At 39.5% G+C, this 23,095-nt stretch overlaps 1 protein-coding gene across 1 annotated transcript in view; it reads right to left on the reverse strand.

Annotated features, from left to right (window-relative positions):
• LOC123499790 (PC-esterase domain-containing protein 1A-like) overlaps window positions 1–23,095 on the reverse strand; it is a 96,036-nt gene that overhangs the window by 1,025 nt on the left and 71,916 nt on the right. The window contains exon 3 of the mRNA XM_045248272.1: window positions 7,604–7,687. Within this exon, the coding sequence (XP_045104207.1) occupies window positions 7,604–7,687 (84 nt within the window). The remainder of the gene's footprint in view (window positions 1–7,603; window positions 7,688–23,095) is intronic.

A 23,095-nucleotide genomic window follows, 5' to 3' on the forward strand; every position in this document is an offset into this window, starting at 1 on the left:
GAAAGTGTTAGACAGAACAGGCTGGAGAATGGCACAGTTGGAGTGCCAGACAAAATGCTGTTTAGTGGTACAGACAAATGGCACAGTGGAGAGTTTCATACAGAATTAGCTGAAGAGTGATAGTGACAGAACGTGGCACTTTTTTTTCTTTTTGTGTAAGAGGGAGAACTACCAAGGGCCAAAAAAAAAAAAGCCCACTGGAATTGTAGTCTCTATAAGAGATTCAAAAGAATTAGTCAAATTTCAAGGAAAATGTCTTGACACCTCGCTCTTAAAAGAAGATGGAAATACAGAAGCAGGCAGGGAGTTCCAGAGCTTACCAGTGAAAGGTATGAATGACTGAGAATACTGGTTAACGCTTGTATAAGAGGGTTGGACAGAATAAGGATGAGAGGAAAACGAAAGCCTTGTGAAGCGAGGCTGCAGGAGGATGGGAGACATGCAGTTAGCAAGATCAATAGAACAGTTAGCATGAAAATAGCGATAAAAGATAGAAAGGGATGCAACATTTTGGAGGTGAGAGAGGGGGTGAAGAGTCAGTCAGAGGAGGGGAGCTGATGAGACAAAAAGCTTTTGATTCTACCCTATCTAATAAAGCTGTATGGTTGAAGCCCCAAACATGTTGTGAGGGGCACCGCATTATTTCCCCTTTATTTTATTATTTGCGTATTGTATGGCGGCCCCAGCACAGCCTCTCGCTGTTCCGCTGTGCGGCCACCCTCCCCCTTTTCTGTTCCCGCCATCTCGTTGTGCCTGGCAAGCATCGCTTCAGTACCGAGCCAGTCTTCAGCGGAGGTAGACACGTGTGCTCTTGGTTTCTGGCACAGGGTGGAGACACGTGTTGCTGGGCTGTTCTGGGTGCTCAACAGTCTCGGTCTGGGAGTTGTGCCCTCCTTTTGAGTAGTTGTTTTGCTGCTGGTTAGGCCGTGACGGTGTGGAGCAATGGGCTTGTTGTTCCAAGGGAAGTGTAGCAGATTTGGCTGCATTTCCTGTGTTTTGTGTTTGTCCCCTCTTGTGAGTGGCGACGCGGAGAGACACATTACTGTCTCGTCCCAATAGTTGTTTTGTAGGCGGCTGTGTGCCACCATCATCTTTTTGTGTAGCTTCTGTAGTATACTGTTTATAGTACCGAGCCAGTCTTCAGCGGAGGTAGACACGTGCGCTCTTGGTTTCTGGCACAGGGTGGAGACACGTGTTGCTGGGCTGTTCTGGGTGCTCAACAGTCTCGGTCTGGGAGTTGTGCCCTCCTTTTTTTGAGTAGCTGGTTTGCTGCTAGTTAGGCCGTGACGGTGTGGAGCAACGGGTTGGTTGTTCCAGGGGAAAGTGTAGCGGGTTGGCTGCATTTCCCGTGTTTTTGTGTTTGTCCCTCTTGGTGAGTGGCGACGCGGAGACACACGTTACGGTCTCGTCCCGATTGTTGTTTGTTAGGTGGCCGTGGTCACGAGTGTGTTTTGGTGAGCAGCTGTGTGCCACCATTATCTTGTTATGTAGCTTCTGTAGTATACTGTTTATAGTGGCCGTAGCCACACACACTGGTTGTCTGGTGGGAAGCTTCATGCTGTCTCCCAGTCGGCGTGCAGTAATCGTCTGCATGACCTGTTAACTACGAGTATCTTGACTCCCTGTGTGGCTGGTTGTCACCTGGAGTTGGTAGTTGGGCTTGTGTATACCACCGGATGTGTTATACGCATCGTGTCTCGTAGTAAGCCGTAGGCACGGGGAGTCAGTCTTGACAGGTGCTGGCAAGCATCTGTTGTATTGACAGGTGCTGGCAAGCATTTGTTGTATTAAGTAATATAGTAATATATATACTGCATGTCTTGTCCCAGTCTGTAGGCACTTACAGCCTGGGTACAAGGCGCGTGGAGAGGCATTAATACTCCCGTACAGAAGTGGGTGGAATTGTCCGTGTGGGCGGTTTCTCTACAGAGCATTAAGGCTTCGCCCGTACACATAACATATACCATCTATAAATTCTACTTGGTTTGGTACAGGAGGAGAAGGAGTTGCTAAGGAGATTCCCTAGCAGTGGGGGGAAGTTATACACTGCTGGCGACCTCTATTTCTGTAGTATTATTTGTCTACTACTAGGGGCTGGTTGTACAAGGCTCAGGGAAGGGATTGGTACATGCTGGCGTCATTACCAAATCCTCATTAGGCACGAGTGATAGAGTATCTAGTCGCCTCTCAGGGCAGCTGTGACGCCGTGAGGGAACAGCAGTCTATTAGAGTTTGCACATTTTCAGCAGAAAGAACCTGAGTGTTGCGGCTGCTGTGAAATATAGTGTTGGGGACCCTGTGGAGCATCATACTCCCCGGTGAGCAGCAGTTAACCGTAACAATGTGAAGAGTACTCCATACAAGGACAATAAGGCCCTTGTACAGAGTTAGCAGCTGGAAGGGTGAGAAAAACTGACGGAGACACTGTAGAACGTCTAACTTCATAGAAGCCGTTTTGGCAAGAGATGAGATGTGAAGTTTCCAGTTAAGACTATGAGTAAAGGACAGACTGAGAATATTTAGCGTGGAAGAGGGAGACAGTTGAGTGTCATTGAAGAAGAGAGGATAGTTGTTTGGAAGGTTGTTAGTCCAGTCAAATGGTAATTTAGAAAGGAAAAAAATGACGGAAAGCTGCAGTTTGTTTTATTACCTTTATAATGGGGTACTTAATAACATATCAATTTTGCACCCCTCTATCACCCCGGTTTTGGCCGCCATCTTGAAAAAATGGCGACCAAAAACAGTTTTTTGTAAATATCTACCTTGATAATTATTTTACAGGGAAAGGTATTGAAATACAAATTATTCAAATTAAAATCTACACAAAAGTGTTCTATACATTATTTTGTATATTGCATGGTTTTGATGCTACACGCACGAGAACGTTCTTACTGTTTTTTTCGTTGGCCCTATTACTTGAAATACTTAGGAAAATCTTCTTCTAGAGGTGTCCTTCCTCCTTTTTTCTGGCTTATATATTAGGACAGACAGTGAATACTCACTGGCATAGTTACCACCCTTACACACAACCATCCACCCAAACATCATAGCCTATTTTTATGGAAATTATCTGAGCTTATCTTTAATCTTCTTCATGGGTTTCGCCTTCTGGCACTAAGAAAATTTCTAGCATCTCATCAGTGGGGTCATCACAGTCCTCCTCATCTATGCTTACATCAGAGTTGCTACAAGATAGTCCTTTACATGACGCACATATTTCACTGCATTTTAATCCTGACTTTCTGCAACTGCAAGTGGCTGTCATACATCCTTTGAGGCATTTACATGATATAATGTTTAGAAGATCTGGAGGAGCAGGGTCTTTGTTTGTGGCGATTGGGGCTAGTCCATTTTCAGTCTTCTTCCAACCCCAATCTGTAGGTGGCAAGTCAATTCCTAACCATTTCTGAACCTGGAGATAAGTGCGTAGAGAGTGAAACCGAGCAGCGGCGTCTGTAGGAGGCAAGGAACTCAAGGTAAATGTACTTCTACTTAATGTTTTGACAAAGCATTGATATCTCAAGTCACCAAGGGATTTACATTCTTTGTTCCCATATAACTGAAGGATGAAAGCTTTTCCTGCTTCAGCGATTTCTGTTGGATCTGCATGTGGTTTCTTAAACACAGCTGCCAGTTCCTGAAGTTCTTCATGCTTTTCCAGGAGGTTTACAAACTTAAGTTTCCCTTTTTTGTAAAAGGCGGAAGTAGTATCAGCCCCACTAAATGCATGCAAGAAAAGAATATTGTCTTTAATGACTGATCCATACTTCATGGACGATTGCGTATACAGTTTGTTCTCTGTATTTCCTTTGCCTTGTTTTAGGAAATGTATGTTATTGTTTGATCCTGCTAATGCGGTCAGGATTACCAGAAGGTCTACATCTTCTCCAACTATTGTTACAGAATCAGTCTTGAAGGATTCTTCGATAGCTGTATTAACAATGAGTGTGTCTGCATCTTCACTAGCTTGTTTTACAGTAAATCCTTCTGAGGTCAACTTGGTGATGAGTTTTGTAATAAGTCTGCTCTTATTTTGCTCATTTGACAGAAATTTGCTCTGACTTCTTGTTGCTGGCATAGTTTCATCAAATATGGTGTCTCTTGTAGCACAAATTACTCGACGTGCACGTTCAGCGCCTTTTGTACCTTTGTCGTCTAGATTTTCTGGATACCCATCAAAGATAATGATGGCAGTCTCCTTGTAGTGCTTCCTCACATATTCAGCATATCTGTCCAAAATTGTTGAAAAGAGCTCTTGTTGATGCCAAACAACTCTATGCATAAGAAATCCCCCATCAACAACATAAACAGTATCTCCAATCTCAATGTCACACAAAGGTAGAAATGCTTCATAAAGTGAAGATTTCTTGGTTTTGCGCATTCCTGATTCATCAAACAGTGACAAGGGATGAGGAGCCAGTTCATGCTGAAAGTTTTGTTTTAATTGTTCTTGTGATTTTTTAACATATGAAATTCTTCTAAATAACATCTCAGGATCAGCTGAACATGCAAAATCTTTGTTTTTTACTCCCGTCTTGGTAGCTCCTAGGGGTTTGACTCTTTTCTTTCTTTGAAACTTGACTTTTGCAAAATTGTCGCCAACAATATTTGACATAGAAACCAATCCAACTTCATAAGCACTATGAGGATTAGTTCTTTCATCTCCTGTTAATCCTGTACTTATTGACATAATGCCATCAAAATCTGGAAATGGTGGATGTGATGAAAACCATTCCATGAAGTTCTGAAGATCTTGAGCATCTCTTGAAATACGTGATTTTCTGGCGTCTACATGTTGCTCTGATGTACTAAAAGCAACATCACAATATTCTTCAATCTTCTCTGTGATCTTCAGAGTGGTAGGCATTCCAATCACCCACTTAGTAAGCATTGAATCAGTCATCCCTCTGCCATGTGTCAGCCCACCAGAACTCTTCATAGATCGCATCAATGTCTGTTCAATGGTCATGTCGGACCAGATCCCAGACCAAAACTTATCTGACCTTCTTATTGTAAAATAGCCTCTTTGTACATAATCCTCATATTCCTTGGGGTGAGGTGATCTTTGAGATTAAACATGTCTTGAAGGTACAGATGAGCAGACTTTGCATAGAAAGTGACCACTAGCATGGAAGTAGGGTAGCATCTTTTGGATTGTTTCAAGGTGTAATTGCCAGTTTCCTGAACGTTCTGCTTCAATGAATTGCTTAACCAGGGTTACCATTTCAAAGTACTGGACCCAAAGTTTTGCAGTGTCACCCTTGCTCTTCATTTGGTTAATAATGCCATTGAACCTACGGAGCACACCTTGCAGTTGTTCATCATCAATCGGTGTGGAATCAGTCTCCTGTAAAGTTCCCTCTATTGTTGACCTTTCTTCAGAGGAGAGATTGAGTTCATTCAGGATAATTGTAGCCAGTGCAGCATGTACTAGTATGTGATTGAATTGTACTAGTATGTGATTGAATAACTTTACTACCAATAATACATAAGTAGGCGCAAAATTTAAGAAATGTATGATATATGCGTACCATTAGCATCGAAACCAAGCACCATACAGAAAATTATATAAAACATATTTTGTAGAAAATCTTTCATAGAATAGTTTTTATATTAACACTTCTTCCTCTAAAGTTAATATTAACCGAGATATTTACAAAAAACTGTTTTTCGCCGCCATTTTTTCAAGATGGCCGCCAAAACCGGGGCGATAGAGGGGTGCAAAATTGATATGTTTTTATATACTCTATTATGAAGGTGATGACACTAATTGCAGCTTTCCGTAAATTTTTTCCTTTCTCATCATTTTCTTTGTCTCATTTGACTGGCCTATGTGTTGAGTTGAGAGATGGAAGAATTGAGTTTGAGGCATTGAAAACTACTAAGTTTTCTCTGCCCCAATCAGAAATCTTAGAGAGAGATCACAAGTCAGGTGTTCTATGGTGTCTCTACATGATCTGTTGTCTTCCTGAAGGGTTGGTCGTCTCCAAAAGGGCATGGAAAGATGTAGGGCGGTATCATCAGCGCAGGAGAAGGTCATTAATGAGTAATAGAAAGAGAGGGTAACAGAACAGAACCCTGAGGAACACCACTATTAATAGATTTAGGAGAACAGTGGTCATCTACCACAGCTGTAATAGAACAGTTGGAAAGGACACGAGATAAAATTGAAGAGAGAAGGATAGAAACCATAGGAGGGCAGTCTTGAAATCAAAGCTTTGTGCTTTGATTTCCAATGACGCTCAACTCTATCAAAAGCTTTTGATGCGTCTAACACGACAGCAAAAATTTAACCGAAATCTCTAAAAGATTTTGACATATTCTATTTATGAAGGAGTGTTCAGCAAGTTGAAGAACAGACTTGGCATGATTCCAGGCAGAAATATAAAGTGCATGAGATTCAGGAGATGGAAGGCACTAGTACCTTTTGTGGGCAACCTCTCCATCATGTATAGCATGAGAACAGGCTGTGTTAAACAAAGGTTTAGAAGGTTTAGGTGAGTGAAAGAATGAGGAATATACGCCTCTATGCCAGACACTATCACTTCTGTTGTGTGTTCAGCACAAAGAGATGGGTCTCTGACATGGAAGCAGTAATCATTCCAAGGAAAATCAGCATACTATCTCCTCAGGTCCCCCAACTGGCAGAGACAAAATGCCATAGGCACCTCCACTTAGGGGAATCCTGGGGAGGGATTGGAGAAATAGGACAAGATACAGAAATGAGATTGTGATCAGAGGAGCTCAATGGAGAAGATAGGGTAACAACATAAGCTGAAGGATTAGAGGTAAGGAAGAGATCAAGAATGTTGGGCGTGTCTCCAAGACGGTCAGGAATACAAGTAGGGTGTTGCACCAGTTGCTCCAGGTAATGGAGTATAGCAAAGTTGAAGGCTAATTCACCAGGATGGTCAGTGAAGGGAGAGGAAAGCCAAAGCTGGTGGTGAACACTGAAATCTCCAAGGATGGAGATCTCTGCAAAAGGGAAGAGGGACAGAATGTGCTCCACTTTGGAAGTTCAATATTTAAAGAATTTACTATAGTTAGAGGAGAGATAAACAGCACAGATAAAATTAGTTGGAGAGTGACTGTTGAGTCTAAGCCAGATGGTGGTAAACTTGGAAGACTCAAGAGTGTGGGCACGAGAGCAAGATAAGTCGTTATGCACAGAGACACAACATCCAGCTTTAGAACAAAAATGAGAAAAAAGAAAGTAGACAGGAACAGAGAAGGGTCTATTGTCAATTGCCTCAGATGGAGTGTTAGAATATGCTAGTCATGGTGGAATGAGGAATGAAGGCAAGAGAAGATAAAAAAAAAAAAAAAAAAAGGAGAAAGAATGAAAGATACACAGAAATGGAGGGGGAGCAGAGGATGTTGTATTTACAAAAAAATGTGGGAAGAGGATAGATAATAAAAAAGAGAATCTTTCCATTACATACTAGAAAAAATAGCAACGTAAAAATCATAATAGGGAAGAGAAGATAAATAAACACAAAAGGTTAACACAAAACTGTCTTTCACAAGTAATTAGTAGTGCTATAGGATAAAAGATTGGCAAAACAAGAATAACAGGGTCCCAAAGTACACAACTTGCCATCACCTTGCACTGCCGAACCTCAAAGTAGCTGCGTCCCATCCTCAAGGTAGCCATCTCAAGGATCTTATCACCATACTGTGGAGCCATCTGAAAATAGTAGGCAAGTGAATCCAAATAATGCATTTAAAATATATCTTTATAAAGAATAGCACAATCTAAAAAAAAAAAAGTAAATACAGGTTTCCCTCAATATTAGATGTCTCATTATTTGAGATTGATTTTCCAGTTATTAAGAATTACGTATGTCCGAGATTGATTTTCCAGTTATTAAGAATTATGTCCACTCGCTCATTTTCCGTTGTCCTGGCTCATGTATCCAATTTTCAATCCATGTAAATGTAAACAAATGCACTGTGGTCGCACTGCCAAACATGCCACAGCCAACACTCATCAAAACTCATTCCCACTAGATGCAAAAATAATTAATGCACAGGATACTGCTGTGTTTTTTTGCTTGTCTTTTGTTTGTCCTCTACAGGAGGTACCGATCTAAGGTTCAAGGTTCCAGCAAAACCTTTGTAACAGCATTGTATAAAATTGTTGCTTCTTCCTTCATTAACTACAATTGATTCTTTCATCTAAATGTTTTATATTCCTTTCTTTGACTGGAGATAATTATGCACTGTTGTTTTTAGTAACCTTTAATGTATTTGCCTATTTGTATTTACCTATTTGTGTATTACAGGGATCAAGCTAAGCTCTCTGTGACCTGTCTCCTTGTCCATTCCTGTCATATCTCTCTTTCATCTGATTGACACACACCGCGTCAACAACATCACTGCTCAGTTTATTCCACTTATCAATGCTACGAAGCGGGAAACTGTATTTTCTCACATCATTTAGACAGATGTCCTTTATTAGCTTTTTTCCATGTCCTCGGAGATGATTACTTGTGGTCACTTTTATTAACTCTCTATCCAATATGTCAATCTTGTTCACCAATTTATACATAGTTATCATGTCTCCTCTTGTTCTTCTCTCTTCTAATGTGGTCAGCCCCAGCTTCCTCAGTCTTTCCTCATAGTCTAACTCCCTCAGTCCTGGTACCATCCTTGTTGCCAGCCTCTGTACCCTTTCCACCTTCTTCACATTTTTCTTCATATGCGGTGACCAGACACATGCTGCATATTCTAACTGGGGTCTTATTAAGGTACATAATATCTTTTCTTCATCATTCCTTCATCTAGGTAGTGGAATGCAAGGCCAATATTTTGAAGCATGTTGTATGTTTTACAAAAAATCTTGTTAATGTGTTTCTCTGGTGACAAGGTGTTTTGCACGGTTACTCCTAAGTCTTTCTCCTCATTGGTCTCTTTAATTTTCTCATCACCCAGCCTGTAATCCCTGTTTGGTCTGTATCTACTTCTTCCCATTTTCATAACATGGGTCTTGTCTATATTAAATTCCATCTGCCACTACTTATTCCACTCATATATTTCATCAAGATCTTCCTGTAACTTGTTACAATCTTCCACATTCTTTACTCTCCTCATAATTTTAGTATTGTCCGCAAACATGTTTATGTAACTGTCAATTCCTACTGGCATATCAATAACATAAATCAAAAACATGATGGGACCCAGCACTGACCCTTGTGGAACTCACTGGTTACCTTCTTCCACTCGGCCTTACTTCCTCTCACCACTGTTCTCATTTCTCTTGCCATTAAGTAATTTTCCATCCATTTTGCTAGTTTATCATTTACTCCTCCAATCATCTTTAGTTTCCACATCAGTCTATTGTGTGGTACTTTATCAAAGGCCTTTCTCAAGTCCAGGTAGATAGCATCCACCCATCCCTCTCTATGTTGTAGTATGTCGGTCACTCTTGAATAAAAACATAATAAATTGGATACACAATCTTCCTTTTCTGAAACCAAACTGCCTTTCACTCAGAATGTTTTCACTTTCTAGATACTCACTCCACTTAGCTTTAATTACTTCTTCACATACCTTGCACAATATACTAGTCAATGATACTGGTCTATAATTTAGCGGTTCCATTCTACTACCATTCTTATATATAGGCACAATGTCAGCTCTTTTCCACTCTTTCGGGACTAATCCTGTTCGTATGGAGGTTTCCACAATATCAAATACGGGGTTCAACAATTGATCCTTACATTCATTTAGCAACCTCCCAGATATGCCATCAGGCCCCATTGATTTATCAATATCCAGATTGCTTATAATTTTCCTTACGTAATCCTTAGTAACCATGATGTCCTGCATTTGCTTTATTTCCGTAGGCCTTCCTCCCATAAAATGTTCCTCCTTTGTAAATACTTTGCAAAAGTTGTCGTTCAAAATTTCAGCTATATCTCCAGCACCTTCATATACTTCTTCCCCGTTTTTTACCTTTTCTATTGCCTCCCTTTTATTTAGTTTTCCATTTATGAATTTGTAAAACATTTTTTGGTCACTATCACAGTTTTCCACCACCCTCTGTTCATATTCCTTCTGTGCTGTTCTCCTTACTTCAACATATCTATTCCTTGCTGTTTTGTAGATTTCCCTTGATAATACATCACTGTTTTTCTTAAGTTTCTTCCATGCCTTTTCTTTGTTCTTTTTTGCTTCTTCACAATTTCTATTAAACCACTGTTTATTATTTTAAGTCCTCTTTCTGTGATATGGCACAAACTTTTTCACAGCAGAGTTAATACAAATCCATAAATTTATCATATTTCAATTGCATATCCCTTTCCTGGTATACCACGGACCAGTCAATTTCATTAAAGAACTCCCTTATATGGTTATAATTTGCCCTAGTATAATTAATGTGAAAGCTGGAAAGTGAACTTGAGCCACCTGTAGCATCTAAGAGCATCATCTTGCCAAAAAAAAAGACTACTGTGTGATGCTGCCTGAAGGCATGTTGGGTGGAGTCATCCCCTGCCCTCCATTATGCCAAATCTACTCCAACACACATCACTTGGTCTCATTCATCAACTATTTACTGATTCTTAATGCTTTTTATTTACTATAAAATACTAGTGTTATTTATGAATGTACTAAAATTACTAATAAAAGAAATTATAAAACATAAATAAACATGGCAGCATTGCTGTTGCAGTTTTGTGAGACACTGCCAGTGCAGGTCAGAGGTCAGAGTGAAGGCTGGTCAAAAGGTGACAAGGTCATTCATTCCTCACCTGGCTGAGATGGAAGAAAGTGCCACAATTCATGTTTCCCCACTTCACAGCCCAGAGAAGAGATTTATGTACAATTTATGTAACTACTTTTCAGTAAGAAAAGGCAAACAGAGGGTCTATAATAGACCCAAATAAAGCACTTCAATGAGCTTCAAAGGCCACCAAAGTCAGCATGAGAACAATCTCACAGATCTGCTCACAATTTCCCAATACTTCAATGATTGTTTTCAAGATGGTGGACACTTAGCCAGCCAATCATGTATCAGCTTTTACAAAGGTATGTTTGTGTAGGTGTGAAGGTGCCCAGCATGAGGATGGTGAGGACACAAATGTTAGTGTGCTATATTTTATAATTTCTTATAAATTTCTTGGTGAGATATAAGATATACATGCATTTCCATGGATACGTAAGTAGTTCAGAAACATATTATGATGTATGACAATATTGGAATTGTTATTTTTATCTTGTTATTGGTTTAGATAAGAGTGTGTAGTGCTGGCTTGATGGAATCAGTTAAGGAGGATGTGTTGATGCTTGTTGTTTATGACTTTGAAGAGTTGAATTTTCTTTATTTGCTTACTTCTGTGATCTATTTTTCATAATGAATGCAATATATATCAAAGGAAAACTTCTTATTGGTTTAGCTAAGAGTGTGTGGTGCTGGCTTGATGGAGTCTGATGAGGAGGATTTCTGACCACACCACAAGAAGTTGAATTTTCATTATATTACATTTTGCTTACTTTCCTGCTTTATTTTCTATTATGAATGCAATATATCAAAGGAAGACTTGTTATTTTTAATTGATAAGTGATTCATAAACTTTGTTGATGTGTTTTTGCAAAAAATTGAAGGAAATAAAAGAATACCTTTTGAAATTCATCTTGCTTTAAATTTCTTTTTTTTACTTTTGTTTAATTTTTTTTTTTTTTTGCATGTATGTTATGTTTGTTCAGTAATGATTATACCAGAGTAAGGAACAACTCCTAAGCTTTCTAATGATATATAATTGTCAGTGTTTGTTAAAATAATTTGATTGAACACCAAAGGACTTGAAGGAATTTTCTAACATTTGCTACCCATTTTTTATCTACATATCTTGAAACCACTCCCTCCTGTTATGACAGGGTATAAGCGTTAAGAACCAGTTACTGGCCAACATCACACACAACTCTGTAATTATTATGGACAATGCTCCTTCCCATTCTGTGAAAATGGAAAAACAGCCAACATGGTCTTTGAGAGAAAAAAGCAAAATAAAGGACTGGCTTGTGAAGAAGGGTTTTCAGCTTTATAATGATGAATTGAAAATAAAATAAAATGGCAAAAAAATTCGCCACTGGTATTAAGTACCAAATTGATACAATAGCCAAAGACACAGGACATGAAGTCATCAGATTATTGCCCTATCACTACCAATACAACCTTTTCAAACTCGTCTGAAACCAAGTGATTAGAGTGAAATAGTGGTTAGAATCAGTGTTTGTGAGTTAAAAGTATTTTGGTAGAGCGAGGAGACTAGGCTTGTAACCGTCAAGTTGACCTTGAAAGAGGATTAGTTGACCTCACTTAGGCCACCCACCACCGCGGTTCCCCCACCCCGCCGTCACCAAGTATTTTTATTTGTTTGTGAGTTAACAGATTGTAAATTAGTATGGCGGTAGCTACTGAGGTATATCAGAGTGCGATTGAGTGCGTGAAAGAGATTGTTGAGGTGGGATTGGTAGAGTTTGTTGTGTGTGAGATGTGTGGGCATGACAGGAAGGTCATTGACTTTTCTGAGTGTATGGTGTGTAGGCTCAAGAGCGAGAATTTAGTTCTTTCTCTTGAGCACCGAGAATTGCGAGAGGAAATGAGAAAGCTAAGTGAGGGGAAAAGTGCGAACGAAGTTCTCATCTTTGAGTTGAAGGAGGAGGTTAAGAGGCTTCGGGAGGCAGTGGAAAAAATTAGGCAGGAGATCAGTGTTAGGCTGAAGGTTGGACCTTTTGAGGGCGACAAGGTGGCTTGGCCCTCTGTCGGGAAGAGCAGAGTGGGGAAGAGGGAGCAGGCAAGCCAGACTGGGAAAGATAGTAGTCAGGATGGGCAGAGATGGCAGGTTGCGAGGGGATGGAAAGCGGAGGCAGTTAGGGAGGATAGGACTAAACCTGTTGAGTGTGAAAATAGGTTCGGTTTGTTGGAGGGGAAAGGGGAGAGTGAGAATGGGAGTGGAGTGAATGAAGTGGTTGTGGTGAGTGAAAGAAGAGAGAAGGGGGTAGAGGAGAGGAGGAGGAGGGTTGTGTCTAGCACACCTCAGGTGTGTGTGGTGGGTGACTCTCAGGTTAGGTACTCAGATAGCACTTTCTGTGGGAAAGACAGGGATAGGAGGACGAACGTGTGTAAGCCTGGTGCAGGTGTGAAGGCAGTGAGTGAGGAGGTGCAGAAGAGAGCTGGGGAGATGGAGAGGGAGGGTGTAGTAGTTTTGCACGTAGGTGGGAACGATGTCAGAGCAGGCGGGTCGGAGGAGTTAGTGGCAAGATTTCGGGAAATGTTAGGCAAGATAAGGGAGAGTGGTAGGAGGTGTGTAGTGTCAGGAATCTTGCCTCGTGTGTATGTTAGCAGGGAATGGTTGTCTAGGGCCATTGGTGTGAATGATCGGGTAAAAGGGATGTATTTACCTATTTGTATTTACCTTTTTGTGTATTACAGGGCCCGAGCTAAGCTCTCTGTGTCCTGTCTCCTTGTCCATTCCTGTCATATCTCTCTTTCATCTGATTGACACACACCGCATCAACGACATCACTGCTCAGTTTATTCCACTTATCAATGCTACGATGCGGGAAACTGTATTTTCTCACGTCATTTAGACAGATGTCCTTTATTAGCTTTTTTCCATGTCCTTGGAGATGATTACTTGTGGTCACCTTTATCAACTCTCTATCCAGTATGTCAATCTTGTTCACCAATTTATACATAGTTATCATGTCTCCTCTTGTTCTTCTCTCTTCTAATGTGGTCAGCCCCAGCTTCCTCAGTCTTTCCTCATAGTCTAACTCCTGAGTCCTGGTACCATCCTTGTTGCCAGCCTTTGTACCCTTTCTACCTTCTTCACATTTTTCTTCATATGCGGTGACCAGACACATGCTGCATATTCTAGCTGGGGTCTTATTAAGGTACATAATATCTTCATCATTCCTTCATCTAGGTAGTGGAATGCAAGGCCAATATTTTGAAGCATGTTGTATGTTTTCCAAAAAATCTTGTTAATGTGTTTCTCTGGTGACAAAGTGTTTTGCACGGTTACTCCTAAGTCTTTCTCCTCATTGGTCTCTTTAATTTTCTCATCACCCAGTCTGTAATCCCTGTTTGGTCTGTATCTACTTCTTCCCATTTTCATAACATGGGTCTTGTCTATATTAAATTCCATCTGCCACTCTTACTCCACTCATATATTTTATCAAGATCTTCCTGTAACTTGTTACAATCTTCCACATTCTTTACTCTCCTCATAATTTTAGTATCGTCCGCAAACATGTTCATATAACTGTCAATTCCTACTGGCATATCATTAACATAAATCAAAAACATGATGGGACCCAGCACTGACCCTTGTGGAACTCCACTGGTTACCTTCTTCCACTCGGACTTCCTTCCTCTCACCACTGTTCTCATTTCTCTTCCCATTAAGTAATTTTCCATCCATTTTGCTAGTTTATCATTTACTCCTCCAATCATCTTTAGTTTCCACATCAGTCTATTGTGTGGTACTTTATCAAAGGCCTTTCTCAAGTCCAGGTAGATAGCATCCACCCATCCCTCTCTATGTTGTAGTATGTCAGTCACTCTTGAATAAAAACATAATAAATTGGATACACACGATCTTCCTTTTCTGAAACCAAACTGCCTTTCACTCAGAATGTTTTCACTTTCTAGATACTCACTCCACTTAGCTTTAATTACTTCTTCACATACCTTGCACAATATACTAGTCAACGATACTGGTCTATAATTTAGCGGTTCCATTCTACTACCATTCTTATATATAGGCACAATGTCAGCTCTTTTCCACTCTTTCGGGACTAATCCTGTTCGTATGGAGGTTTCCACAATATCAAATATGGGGTTCAACAATTGATCCTTACATTCTTTTAGCAACCTCCCAGATATGCCATCAGGCCCCATTGATTTATTAATATCCAGATTGCTTATAATTTTCCTTACATCTTCCTTAGTAACCATGATGTCCTGCATTTGCTTTATTTCCGTAGGCCTTCCTCCCATAAAATGCTCCTCCTTTGTAAACACTTTGCAAAAGTTGTCGTTCAAAATTTCAGCTATATCTCCAGCATCTTCATATACTTCTTCCCGTTTTTACCTTTTCTATTGCCTCCCTTTTATTTAGTTTTCCATTTATGAATTTGTAAAACATTTTGGGTCACTATCACAGTTTTCCACCACCCTCTGTTCATATTCCTTCTGTGCTGTTCTCCTTACTTCAACATATCTATTCCTTGCTGTTTTGTAGCCTTCCCTTGATAATACATCACTGTTTTCTTAAGTTTCTTCCATGCCTTTTCTTTGTTCTTTTTTGCTTCTTCACAATTTCTATTAAACCACTGTTTATTATTTAAAGTCCCCTTTCTGTAATATGGCACAAACTTTTTCACAGCAGAGTTATACAAATCCATAAATTTATCGTACTTCAATTGCATATCTCTTTCCTGGTATACCACGGACCAGTCAATTTCATTAAAGAACTCCCTTATATGGTTATAATTTGCCCTAGTATAATTTAATTTTTCCTCCTGCGTTCCACAATCTTATTCATGCTTAATTCTGTATCCAGCTCAAAGCTTAGGACATCATGATCGCTTTTCCCAAGGGACTTTCATGTTCAATTTCCTCTTTTAGAGATTCCCTGGTAAATACCAAATCCAACCTTGCTGCAACATCTTGTCCCCTGCACCTTGTTGGTGATCTCACCCACTGTGTCATCAAGTTATTTGTTGCTACCTTTAACAATTCTTCTGCCCACTCACCACCATTCACCACTTCGTAGTCTTCCCACACTATTTCTTTGCAATTAAAGTCTCCAACTATCATCACTCTATCCTTTCTGATGAGTTCTTGCTTCATTCTGTCTAGAGTATTTCTCATCACCATTTGGTACTGTTCATATTCCCAAGCACTGGTTCTGGGTGGTATGTATACTGTTATAATATTAATGTCCCTCTTGCCATCTGTTATAAGCATACTTATCACTTCCTCATTTTTCTTACTATAGTTCACCTCCTTCACTATCAGATCTTCCTTAGTAAGAACCATTATACCACCACCACCTTTATTTTTTCTATCATTTCTCCATACTTTGTAGTGTTTTACAACAAACCAGTCTAGCTTTATTTTGGGCCTTAGCTTTGTTTCCACTACACACATTATGTCCGGTTCGTTATTTCTTAGGTAATCCATACATTCTAGCCTATTAGACAGAAATCCATCTATGTTCATGCAAGTCACTTTTATTCCATTCCTAGTCTCATTCTTCCATGCAATGCCTATTCCGTCTGTTTTATCCACCACTTCTTTAGCCTCCCGTTTCTCATCCTCCAAAGAAACTTGATCTTTTCCTCCTCTGTTCTTTTGTCATTCCTCTCTTTCACTTCAGATACTAGCTCCTTCATTTTCATTCTCTCATCTTGTGACATATTTCTTCTTATGTAAATTGTTTTGGTTTCCTCAGAGTCCTTAAGTTTCCAAGCCCTCCTCAACAAGGCCTCCGCTGCCACCTGAGATTTTAATTTCAATTTTAATGGTCTATTCTTGCCTTCCTCAAAAGCTCCCAATCTCACACTTTCTTCTACCTCAGCATATAGGTCTTCTTCTTCCACAGAGATCTTGTTCAGTAAAGACTTAATCTTGTCATTTTCCTTATGGCCTCCTGTCCTGCCAGTTCCTGTTAGTTTCCTCCCGCAATCCTTTTATGATCACACATTTTTTCTTTTCAGCAATATCTCTCACCACATACTCATTTTCCTTTAGTGCCTTTACCATTTCCCTCTGCGTAATCCCTTTATTTTCCTCTTCCTGCTTTTTTACTATCTCCCTAAATGACCTTTGTACTTCCTGATGTTCATGATTCACTTCCTTCATCCTGGTGTCAATTAGATTAAGACATTCCTCTTTCTTCAAGTCCCTTTCGGATATTTTTATCTCCATTTCCATGCGTTTAGCCTTCATCTCTTCACATTGTTTTCTTAGTTGTTGATTTTCTTTCTCCATCTCTACTTTTTCCTTCAATAGCTCTTTATTCGCTAGCGTTAATAAGTAGATCTCTTTCTTGAACGAATCATTCTCGGCTAGAACTCTATCCAATTTTTCTTCTATTGACAAAATGTTTAGGAACTTACTTTCCAGCGCCTGGATTCTTGCATCCATGTCAAGTTTCTGCAGTCCTTTTGGCGTAGTAATAAAACCTTCAAAGTCTCTAGTTTGCCTGGACGCCATTTTTGTTGTTGTCAGCTGATTCCGGCCAGAACGATCACCGTCCACACTTCCCTCTCAGGGATCACTCTCCATATCACTCACTTTCAACACTAAGAGACAGTAGGACATTAACGGACACAAACTTAGAGTTAACCGTGCCCTGTAATACCATAGGTATTTTCTTTCTTCCCGTACGCAGCCAGAGACGAGCTGTCCTCTCTCAGCAACGACGATGTGTAAGGATGTGGGTGTCAGTTTTGTGGATGTATGGGATAGGTTCTATGGGCGAAGTGATTTGTATGCTAGGGATGGTGTGCATCTGAGTAGGAAGGGTGTGGATGTGCTGAGTGGATGTCTAAGTTGGGATGGAGTGTAGGGGGTGAGGTAGCAAATGCATTCCAGAAGAAAGATGTTAGACATAAATTAGATAGGATAAGCAGAGATAGTGAAAAGATTAGGAAAGATTTCCAGGTGCAAATAGGAGAGAATAAGATTAGGATTCCAAATAAGGAGACAGCATCTAGGAAGGTAGCAGGACTTAAATATTTTTATGTAAATGCCAAGAGTCTTAGGCACAAGGACGAGTTATCTAGTTATATAGTTGAGGAGGACTTAGATGTTGTATGTGTCACAGAGGCATGGGTAAATGAGGAAAAGTTTAGGGAAAATAGGAAAGAATATGAAGTAGATGGATACATTATGTATTTACACCAGAGAATTGGTAGGATAGGTGGAGGAGTAGTTATTTATGTAAAAAAATCCTTCATTTCCAGTCAGGTTAATGGTATTAAGGTAGATAACAGAATAGAGTCCTTATGGCTGGATGTTAGAGTAAACAAAAGTAAGGTTATTAGAGTAGGAGCTTTCTATAGACCACCTAACCAGTCAGCAGATGTAGACAACCTTATGGTAGATGAGAGAAATAGGGGGTGTACTAGTCAGGCAATTATCTTAGGGGATTTTAATCTTAAGTCAGTAAACTGGGAGAGGATGGTAGGAGATGCTAGTGAAAATAAGTTTATGGAAAGTTTTCAGGATAACTATTTAGTGCAGATGGTAGATAAACCTACTAGGGGGAGGAAGGTTTTAGACATAGTACTAACAAATACGAGTATTGAGCATTGTTTAAAGGAAGTTGAGGTAGGAGAGACTTTAGCAAACAGTGACCATCATATAATTAGATTTATCATTAATTCCAGTAGGGATAATATAGTGAATAAGACTAGAGTCCCAAACTATCAGAAAGGCAATTATGGTAGGTTACGTCAGTTATTAGAAGAGGTAAACTGGAAAGACAGTTTTGGAAATAAAACTGCACAGGAGATGTGGGATATTTTTAAGGCTGTAGTAAAGGGTATAGTGATGCAGTGTATCCCTTACAAACATATAAGGCAGAGAAACAGGAAGCCATTATGGTGGACTCACTAGATAGGTAGACAGATCAGAGAGAAGAAGAGGGCATGTAGAGAGTTGCAGAAAAGTGGGGAAGATGTAGATTTGATTAGGTACAGACAGGTCAGAGATGATTTGAGTAAGGTTATAAAAAAAAGTAAAAGGCAGGCAGAGATAAAACTTGCTAGAGCTGGGAGTAAAGATCCCAAAAAATTATATAGTTATTACAAGGTCAGTGATAAAAGAAATAAGGATAGGATTGGACCACTCAGAAAAGATGGTGTAGTAGTGGATCAAATTGAAGACATAGTAGAATTATTGAATGAACAATTTTCTTCAGTATTTACTAGGGAAAGAATAGGAAATCCTGTTACAAACAGTGCGACGAGTAGTTTAAGAGCTTTAGAAAATACTGATATAAAACCGGGAATTATTAGGAAATTTATTCTTGAACTAGACGATAGGAAAGCTAGTGGTCCTGATAAGCTACATGCCAGAGTACTTAGGGAGGGTGTAGACAGTATTTCTGAAGCACTTAAGTTAATCTTTGAAAGATCACTTAGATTTGCTGAGATACCTCAGGACTGGAAGTTAGCTAATGTTACTCCAATATTTAAAAAAGGTAGGAAGGATGATGCGAATAATTATAGACCGATCAGTTTAACTAGTATAGTATGTAAGATACTAGAGAAAATCATTAGGAGTATTATTTGGGAGCATTTAAATGAGAATAGATTAATTAGAGATACCCAACATGGCTTTAGATCAGGGAGGTCCTGTCTTACAAATTTGCTTGATATCTTAGAATATATTACCAAGGAGTTAGATGATGGAAATAGCATAGATGTTATATATCTAGATTTTAGCAAGGCGTTTGATAAGGTACCGCATAGGAGGCTAGTGTACAAATTGAGACTACATGGGATAGGGGGTAGGTTAGTTGATTGGATTAGTGAATGGCTTTCTGATAGGAAACAGAGAGTAGTATTAAATGGGGCAATGTCTGAGTGGAAGGAAGTGGTTAGTGGGGTACCCCAAGGATCAGTGCTAGGACCTCTTCTTTTCTTGGTGTACATTAACGATTTAGATATAGGAATTAGTAGTAAAGTATCAAAGTTTGCAGATGATACTAAGATAGCATGTGCAGTACAGGGTGAAAAGGACAATTACAGAATACAACGAGACCTGGACAGGCTGATAGCATGGGCAGACAGTTGGCAGATGGAGTTTAATTCTAAAAAGTATCAGGTTATGCATTTAGGTAAAGACAACACAAACTTTAGCTATGAGATGGAGGGATGTTGGCTAGAAGCAGTAGAGGAAGGAAAGGATTTAGGAGTAGTGATACACAGGACTATGAAATTTTCAAAGCAATGTTTAGACGCAAGAAATAGGGCAAATAGGATCCTGGGTTTTATAAATAGAAATGTTAGTTATAAAAGTAAGGAAGTGGTGCGTAGCTTATATAATTCCTATGTTAGGCCCCATTTAGAGTATTGCATACAGGCCTGGTCACCCCATTATAGGCAGGATATCAACATGTTAGAAGCAGTTCAGAGAAGAGCAACTAGGATGATACCAGCATTAAAGCGCCTGGAGTATAGAGATAGATTAAAGGAATTAAACATGTTTTCATTTGATAGGAGATGTATAAGAGGGGATATGATAGAATTATTTAAAATGTTCTCAGATACAAACTACATAGATGTAAGATCTTTCTTTACCTTAGAGGAGGGAAGTAGGACTAGAAATCATGGCAGGAAGATTAGAAAGCAAGGCTGCAGGTTAGATATAAGAAAATATTTCTTTAGTCATAGGGTGGTAGACTTCTGGAATGCATTGCCAGAGAGGGTTGTAAATAGCACTTGTTTGACAATGTTTAAAAACAGATTAGATAAGCACTTAAATCTACTAGATTTATAATTATGTATAGCGCTGCATGATAGTTTTTATAAGAAATTTACTATAGTTAAACAAGACATGATCCCCATGTATGGGGATCACAGATTGTAGAGGATTTCCCTGCAAGACTTAGCCCTGTTAATGGGCCAAATATTTAGAATTAGTATATAATGTATTGTGTACTTGTAAGTGTATCTTTAAGTACTGATGACGAGGTCGCTGTGCGACTGATACAGTATAACCTAGATGGGTCCTGGTGGCCCTTTGTTATCCTATTATTTATGTTGTTATGCTATGTTATATGTTATACATAGGTCAGGGGAACATGTTCAAAATGGCTGAACTGAAACCTCTTTTGAAGCCGGCCACACGCGTGCAGTTTTAACTGACAGTTACAACTGTTCAGTTATAACTGTCAGTTGAAACTGCTCATGTGTGGGTATCTCAGTATCTCAGTTCAACACAACTGAACAGTTGAACTATACAGTTGAATCCCCACACACACTCAGTTCAGTTAATCCTTTCAGTTAATAATATTGAAATTTTATTTGTCTCAGTTTGTGTGTGGGGATTCAACTGTATAGTTCTCAGTTTACTTTGTGTTTAGCGTGGAGTGCAGTTGGTTGAGGTGAAGATGTCACGTAAACCAAACCAAGTGATTGTTGATTTTGTTGCATTGTATTGATCTGAACTTTGCCTGTGGCAAGTTAAAAGTCAAGGTTATCATGACTGTGCAAAGAAAGATACTGCTTATGGCAAATTAACAAAGTTGGAGAAATTTGAACCTGATGCTACCAAGAAGTCTGTCATAATGAAAATTAATAGTTTGAGATATGCTTATTGCAAGAAGAAAAAAAGGCCGAGGCATCACAAAAATCTGGAGCATCTACAGGCAGCATCTACAAGCCGGTACTTTGGTATTACGACTTGCTTCTCCGATGCCTGAATGTTTTGCGAAAAACTGCCTTTTATTACTGCATCATTTTCTTAGATGAGCCTACAATTGTCTGATGCGTGGTAGTGTTTGTTTTGGTTTGTGGAAGATGTGTTAGGTTATGTCAACTGTCTAAAATTTATCTAAAAGTTTTAAGAAATGTGAAGTACATTTCTGTAAGTACTGGCTCAGGTAAGCTCACTAGGTTTTATTGGCAATTGTATGGTAGCAGCCTTACAACTCTGGCATTTGTCTTAAGCAAGCATGTCTACAATTACATAATTCTTGGTAGTGCCACTGGCCAATTTCCTAGCAAGGTCATACAGTTCTATCTTCAATAAGCCTGGACAAGATTGAACTCCTTTTTTTTATCAACCAATCCATAATTTCTGCTTTCCCTCATGATATGTTTGACATTTTCTCAAGGAGCACATAATGGTAGGGGGCATTATTATTCATAATGATGATGGAGTGGGGTGTAATGTTTGGCAATGGTTTTGTAAACTATTTTTGAAATACAGCTGCATTCATCATCTGTTCATGACAATCTCCCATCATTTTTGGCTCGGAAAATTAATTTCACTGTTGACGAAGCCCTCTCTGGTTCCTGTGTGCAGAATGATGAGATGGCTTCCTTTCCTTATAGGTGGCTGCACTCCTGTTGCTTGTGGGGATGTTAAGTCAATCAAGGCTTTTCCAACTGTTTAATTATAGTTCACCCAGGTTTCATTCAGGTACCCAGTGTTGTGAAAGGACTGCTTCAGCTTGTGTATGTTTCATAAAAAGCTGACCCAGCTGTGCTACAACATCACTCCTCTCCATGACAAATTTCCTTTCGTTGACCTTGGCATATTGGAATCCCATGTCCAGTCAAATATTGTGAAGGGAATTGATGCACCCATAGAGGGAAATATTTTCTTTAAGTGTTTCCTTTATCTTGTGAAGAGTAGAGATTTTCTTCCATTCATAAAATCCCAAGACTATTTGTCTCTGTATATGCATGCTTGCCAATATCATCCAGGTTTATTACAATTGCTCTGTGCCTCTTGGTTGGTGACATGAATAATGATTGTTCTAGTGGTAAGTGTGTTGCACAAACTTGATTGTGGGTAGAACAGATTGGCTGCACAGTCACTTCACTGACATTGGTGATTACGTATTCGATCAATTGCTCTGAAGGGTGCAATAAAAAGACCTCTATTGTTTTTTTTCTCTAAGGAATAGAATAAGTTTTTACTCTTGGCTATGAAGAACACAGATTCACAGGATTGTAACCAGATGGGCTTATCTGTCTTTCCTTCCTGTTCATCTGCTACTAATGTGTTTGTTTTCTAACCCATTTTTTTTCAGCACTGTTTTAATTTGCCTCATAAGTTTAGTAAGTCACCATTTATGCGTGTGTAACCCTAAATTTCCAACCGTCACCACTACTTTCTCGTTGCTGAGTATTCCCAAGGGATTTGCGGGTGGGTAAGGAGCATGTAATGTTTGTCCCATCTCCATATGTTAACTGTTGAGAAGCAAGTAATGTCCAGGGAAGGTGAATTTTAACTGTAACCTGCGTTGGAACCATCAGCTGGGATTTGTTTACATCTGCGCAACATGGCGGCCGTGAACTCGAAGAGAATTAGACTTCACAGGCTTTCAAGGTACAA

Source organism: Portunus trituberculatus, chromosome 8 (genome assembly GCF_017591435.1).
Source record: "Portunus trituberculatus isolate SZX2019 chromosome 8, ASM1759143v1, whole genome shotgun sequence".
NCBI classification, from domain to species: domain Eukaryota; kingdom Metazoa; phylum Arthropoda; class Malacostraca; order Decapoda; family Portunidae; genus Portunus; species Portunus trituberculatus.